Source organism: Ipomoea nil, unplaced genomic scaffold (assembly GCF_001879475.1).
Source record: "Ipomoea nil cultivar Tokyo-kokei standard unplaced genomic scaffold, Asagao_1.1 scaffold0937, whole genome shotgun sequence".
Taxonomy (NCBI): domain Eukaryota; kingdom Viridiplantae; phylum Streptophyta; class Magnoliopsida; order Solanales; family Convolvulaceae; genus Ipomoea; species Ipomoea nil.
This window is the reverse complement of record NW_017617365.1, coordinates 553,059-559,556: the sequence shown is the minus strand read 5'-3', so window position 1 is coordinate 559,556 and position 6,498 is coordinate 553,059. Positions and strand designations below refer to the sequence as shown.

At 55.6% G+C, this 6,498-nt stretch overlaps 1 protein-coding gene across 1 annotated transcript; it reads left to right on the top strand.

Annotated features, from left to right (window-relative positions):
* The first annotated feature begins 3,589 nt into the window (after positions 1-3,589).
* LOC109179587 lies at positions 3,590-6,187 on the top strand. The gene is made up of 3 exons (XM_019329090.1): positions 3,590-5,100; positions 5,257-5,702; positions 5,862-6,187. Exons 1-3 carry the CDS (start codon positions 3,590-3,592, stop codon positions 6,185-6,187), a joined length of 2,283 nt encoding a protein of 760 aa, XP_019184635.1.
* The last annotated feature ends 311 nt before the right edge of the window (positions 6,188-6,498 follow it).

Below are 6,498 nucleotides of genomic sequence, written 5' to 3'. Positions count from 1 at the left end.
CCAAGAGATAGGGGCCCAAAGAAAATAGAAGTGGGCCAGCATCGAGAGGAGCCCAAAGAGCAATCGGGCCGAGTCCAGGAGTCGGCCGAGGCCCAAGCCCAGGAAAAGACCCGGCTCGAGGAGCCGTTGAGGGCATTAAAGGGGTTCCTTTAAAAGAGAGCCGTTGAAGCATTAAAGGCAGGACCCGGTCGGGCTGTTACAAGCCTAGGAGAGCGTTGGTCGACCGAGTAATGGCGTCCAACGGCTCCATATCTTGATTAGCCTTGAAGTCGGCCATTAAGGCCTTCAAGTCGGCAGAGGAGGAGCCACTATATAAAGGCTCCTCCATTCTTGTAAAAGGTAGACATTTTCGGACACCCGGGAGAGGGGGGAAATAACAAAGAAATTCCGAAGCACTAGCATTACCTCTGAGTTAGACGTACATTTTATTGAGAGGTGTATCCACCGACCAAAGGTTGTGTTGGACCTCCTTGGGCCCGAAAACCCTAAAACCATCACTGGCGCCGTCTGTGGGGATCGAAACGAAGAGTCACGTATCCTCTTGAGTGAGGCGAGTCCGAGGAACGACAGTTAGAACCTCAGTCGAATTAGGAAAACTCCAGACATGGCAGGAAGCGAGGAACAGTCGAGCCGTCATGACAACGGACGGGAGGCCGACCTGAGAAGCCAGCTGAATCGGAGAAGCGCTCGGAGCCAAGAAAACGAGACGACACCGCCGCCGACGCCGCAGATAAACGGCAATTGCCTCAGGTGCTGCTCACCCCGGAGCAGTTACGCGCAATCGGACGCGCCTGCGCCGAAGCAAGCCTAGGAGTGAGAGAACAGTCCGTCACCCGCCAGCCGCAACGCGAGTTGCAACCGCCTCAGAGGCCGACAACCGGCAATTGAGCCGACGGGCTGAAAGCCAACCGGTACAATCCGTTCATTCCCGGCTGGGTCCCAGCGTTGGGCGTCGGTCGGCAAGAGAACGATTAGGCCGGAAGGAGCCCAGTCGTGCCCACTAGCGCCCGCGATCGACAAGCTGCACGAGAGAAGAGCCGAACCAAAAGAGCCAGGACTGAGACTCGTCGCGTGGAGCAACCCCCCGCAACCCCGTCGTACCGGCTGAGTCTGAAGTCGGGCGAGAGCACGGAATCCACGGGAAATCGCACCCGGAGAGGGTCGAAGTGGCAAACTTAGTACAGGAGGTGCGAAATCTGAAAGAACGGATGGAGGGGAAAGCCAAGTCCCAGGACGTACGTTGCTGACCGCCTTACCCTTCTCGGACGAGGTTATGACTTTTAAGATACCGAGTGACTTCAAGTTCCCGGAGCAAGCCACGTTCGATGGAACCGGCGATCCCCGTGAGCATTTGCTGAGCTATCAGGCTAAGATGTAGGTTTTGGGGGTACGAGATCCGGTTCATGTGTCGCGCTTTCTTACCCACGTTGAAGGGGTCAGCACAAAGGTGGCTGGTGGCGCAGCCCTCAGGGTCGATTCACAACTTTGAAGAGCTGGCAGACCGCTTCATGAGCCATTACGCCCGCTAATATCAAGCCACAAAGGACCTAACTCACTTGGGTGACATCCGTCAAGACGAAGGCGAATCTTTTGAAAACCTATTTGGCCCGCTGGCAGAGAGAAATCCAGTCCATAGAGGAGGTCGAGGATCAGACAGCGCTCACCTTCTTCATCGAGTCGTGCGGTCCGGCCAGCTGTACCGAGACTTGAGGGACAATCGTCCGGCCACCTACGCAGAAGCCATTCATATGGCCAACAAGAGGGGCCAATACGGAGCAGGCTATGAAGTACAAGCGACAGCGCGAAGTCGGCGGATCCGCCAGCGGAAAGAGGACGCGAGCGGAAGCCAAAGAAAGGCGCCCGGACGTGGCTCGGCGACCCGAAGTTAGAAGGCCGTACGACCGACCAGTGGTCCACGCTTACGGCGATTCCCGAGCGTCCGGTCCACGAGGTACAAGCGGTTGCCCCGCCTCCGCCTCCGCCGACTGACGATCGCGCGACAAACGAAGAGGTGGATAAGAACTCTAAGTATTGTCGTTATCATAAATCTGTATACTCACAGTACGGAGGAGTGCTTCTACCTGAAGAAGATCATGGAGGGTATCATCCAGCAAGGACCCGCCTCCTAACCAATGGAGGCGGAGGCCGGGCAGTCGAAGGGATGAGGAACCCGTCGCCGTTGCCGAAAGCAGTCGAGGCAAGCAGCCGGTTCCCGAAGAGGAGGAGGCTCAATGGCGCCAGAAACCGGTTATCAACATGATAGTCGGCGGGCTGGAAGGTGGTGATTCAGCGAACACCAGAAAAGCTTTGGGCCCGGCAGTTGTACGTCGGGACAGTGTACGGGCGTGAGGAGAACTCAAAAAGGTGTGTCGAGAGGCCCATCGTGTTCACCGACAGAGACTTACCAGCCGGAGAAATACCGCATCGAGATGCGTTGGTTATAGCCATGGATGTCAACGGCATCGTCGTTCGGCGAATCCTGGTGGACACCGGGAGCAGCGTCAACGTGCTATATCTAGAAACCTTCACCAAAATGGGGCTGACTCGAGAACAGCTGAACCCCGTCAAAACTCCCCTCGCCGGCTTCACAGGGGACTCGGTGGAGGCGGAGGGGTCAATCACACTTCCAGTTGAGATTGGCACGTACCCGGACGTACAAAGACTCAGCATGAAATTTATTGTGGTAAACCTGGCCTGCTCGCATAACGCTATACTCGGCCGACCGGGTCTTGAGGATTTAGGGGCTTTGATCTCAATTGAGCATCTCTGCCTGAAATTCCGCACACCAAATGGAGTAGGTACGGTGCGCTGTGACCGAAAGGTCGCCCGCGACTGCTTTCTGCAGGCATGCAGAGGGATGGGCAAACGCGAGATGCAGATCCATGAGATCACTGAGAGGCCCCCGAAGAAGACGATACTACCTCGCCCAGAGCCTGCTGTCCAGTTGGAGGAAGTCGAGATCGACTCTACGCAACCGGACCGACGGGTCCGAATTGGAGTCGGCCTCTCTGAGACATTGAAAAAAGAAATTGTAAAGGTGCTCCGAGAGCACCGGACGGTTTTCGCCTGGGGCCCCGAGGACATGCCTGGTGTCGACCGATCAATCATATCGCACAGACTCGCCGTGGATCCGGAGCACCGACCGGTCGTACAGAAGAAACGATACCTGGCCAACGACCGGAGGGAATTTGTGAAGAAGGAAGTTGGCACGCTACTAGCGGCCGGGCACGTCCGCGAGGTTAAGTACCCGGAGTGGTTGGCAAATGTGGTCCTCGTACCCAAGCCCCCGACGTGGCGAATGTGCGTGGATTACTCCGATCTTAATAAGGCTTGTCCGAAAGACCCGTTTCCCCTACCTCGGATCGACCAGTTAGTCGACGAAACGGCCGGGTCGGCGCTATTGAGTTTCATGGACGCCTTCAGAGGGTACCACCAAATATTTATGCACCCGGCGGATGAGGAGAAGACCGCCTTCCTGACACCGGACGGAGTTTACTATTACCGAGTCATGCCCTTCGGACTTAAAAATGCCGGGGCTACGTACACCCGAATGGTCGCCCGGTTGTTCCAACACCTGCTTGGGAAATCGATGGCTGCGTATGTCGACGATATGCTCGTCAAGAGCCTGGAAGAGGACAAGCATGCGAAGGACCTGGCCGACTGCTTCAAGGTAATGATGAAATACAACCTTCGGCTGAACCCCAAAAAGTGCGCGTTCGCCGTCCAAGGTGGCAAATTCTTGGGCTACATGGTCACCAAACGAGGCATCGAGCCTAATCCGGAGAAGGTACAGGCCATCATCGACATGCAGCCTCCTACAACCGTCAGGGACCTACAACGGTTGACTGGCCGATTGGCCGCCCTTAGCCGCTTCTTGAGCAAAGCGGCGGATAAGACCGTGTCTTTCTTCGAAGCCATGAAGAAGAAGGAGGGATTCGCTTGGACTGCCGAATGCCAACAATCGTTCGAGGAGTTGAAACAGTACCTCTCAACGCCCCCAGTGCTGTCTACCCCCCAGGTGGGCGAGCCCTTATTCTTGTACCTCGCCGCCTCAGCCAAAGCAGTGAGTTCGGTGTTGGTCCGAGAGGAGGACCGAGTCCAGCACCCGGTTTATTACGTAAGTCGCTCGTCGAAGGCCGCTGAGACGCGGTACACCGTTCTGGAAAAGGTTGTGTATGCGTTGGTAGTCACCGTGCGCAAGCTGGCACCCTATTTCCAAGCCCATACCGTTCGAGTTTTGACAGACCAGCCGCTCGGAAGCGTGCTAAGAAACCCCTTGTCCTCCGGTCGACTTGTAAAATGGGCCGTAGAGTTGACTCAGTATGGGATTGAGTACCAACCCCGGCCTTCCATTAAGGGTCAAGCCTTGGCCGACTTCCTGGTCGAATGCACGGCAATTGAGGAAGAAAAGGAACACGCCTCGGAGAGCTGCCCAGGCGAGTGGTGGGAAATGCACGCGGACGGAGCATCGAGTCGACAGCACTGTGGAGGCGGTGTCATGCTCGTCACTCCGGAAGGATTCCGACTATATTACGCTCTGAGATACTTGTTCTCGACATCAAATAATGAGGCCGAATACGAAGCGGTATTAAACGGTCTCCGACTCGCTAAGGCCCTGGGAGTCGAGCGGCTGCGAATCAAGACTGACTCCAGACTGGTAGTCGGACAGATCTCGGGTACGTGCGAAACTAAGAATGCAAGGATGGTACTATACAAAGAGCGTGCGGTCGAGATGTTAAAAGGGTTCGGGGCTTACGAGATAGAGTACATACCCCGAGTGGACAACATGGAAGCCGACCTATTGTCCAAAATTGCCCTGGAAGGGGTACCGGACCACCTGATAAAAATTTGCCAGGAGGAGGAGCTAAATCGGCCGAGTGTTGAAGAGGCACCACTGGAAGTCCAGCGAGTAGATATCGAGGAATGGGATCGAGGGAAAAATCCCGAAATGTTCTGGATAGAGGACATCCGGCGATTCATAGAAAAAGGCGAGTTACCGGAAGACCCGGGAGTCGCCGCGAGAGTTCGGCGGAAAGCCCCTTCCTTCCAGATCATCGACGGACAGCTATACAAACAGTCGTTCGGAGGACCCTTACTAAAGTGCCTGCTTAGACCCGAGGCCGAGAAAATAATGGACGAAGCTCATAGAGGCATTTGTGCCGCGCACCAGGGTGCCCACACGCTCGCCCGGAAGTTAGTCGTTTAAGGGTATTATTGGCCGACCATGATGCGAGACTGCATCGAATGGATGTCCAGGTGCGGCGTTTGTCAAGCATTCGCCAGGAAAGACACCCGGCCGGTCACCTTTTATACACCGGTCACCACTGCCATCCCCTTCGCCAAGTGGGGAATAGACTTGTTGGGGCCATTGCCCGTCGCCCCGGGAGGTCTGAAGTTTTGCGTTGTGGCTATCGACTATTTCACCAAATGGGTCGAGGCAGAACCATTGGCTACCATTACTGAGTACCAATGTCGACGTTTTCTGTGGAAAAGGGTGATATGTCGCTTCGGCCTGCCCGAGCACATCGTCAGCGACAACGGGCGACAGTTTGACTGCCAGGCCTTCGCCGACTTCTGCCGCCGACACGATATCAAGCATACCAAGGTATCGGTGGCGTACCCACAAGCCAATGGGCAGGTCGAGAATGTGAATCGAACGTTGGTCGATGGGATCCGGAAGAAGCTCGAAGACATCCGAGGAAGTTGGGCGGACGAGCTTGACCGAGTCCTATGGGCTTATCGCACTACCCAGCGGCGAGCGACGGGGGAGAGCCCGTTCTCGCTCGCATACGGCTTCGAGGCCAAGGTTCCAGTCGAAGTAGTCGAGCCCACTCACCGGGTTCGCACCTACTCGGATGCAGCGAACGAAGAGAATCTGCGGATCGAGAAAAATTTCCTAGAAGAAAGGAGAGAAGCCGCGAGTGCACGGATGGTTGAGTACCAGCAGGCAGTGAAAAGATATCGTGACCGGAGGACTCGCCCGCGAACCTTCCAGGTTGGCGACCTCGTGTTACGCAATCGACAGGCCAGTCAGCCCACCGAAGGGGGCAAGTTTGCGGCTAAGTGGGAGGGGCCATACCGTATTGCAGCGGTGGTCCAAGCCGGAACCTATAAGTTGGAGACTATGGAAGGCAAGCCCAGAGATCGCATATGGAATGTCACTCATTTGAAAAGGTTCTATCAGTAGAAAAGGATAGGCCGTGTACGGGCTCGAGGATTCCAAAAATCTAAATAAAGCACATGGGTTACCGCTAATCGCCTTGATCGAGGGACTCGGCAAGAAAAGATAGGAAACAAGGGCCCAGACCCTTAGACGTTTCCGAGAAAAAGCCTACAGGAGTTACCTCGACTGAGGGACTCGGCGAGTATTGAGAGAAACGACGGGGCACTGACCCTAAACTATTTCTGAGATAGAAAAAGCCTAATGGGTCGCCTCGACCGAGGGACTTGGCAAGAAAAGAGAGGAAACAAGGGCCCAGACCCTTAGACGTTTCCGAG

Excerpts from the sequence above, each read along its gene's own strand:
- LOC109179587 (XM_019329090.1), top strand. The coding sequence starts at position 3,590 with ATGGCTGCGTATGTCGACGATATGCTCGTCAAGAGCCTGGAAGAGGAC. Across the intron at positions 5,101-5,256 it reads TTCGGAGGACCCTTACTAAA|GTGCGGCGTTTGTCAAGCAT; the intron begins GTGCCTGCTTAG and ends ATGGATGTCCAG. Across the intron at positions 5,703-5,861 it reads GCTCGAAGACATCCGAGGAA|CGAACGAAGAGAATCTGCGG; the intron begins GTTGGGCGGACG and ends ACTCGGATGCAG.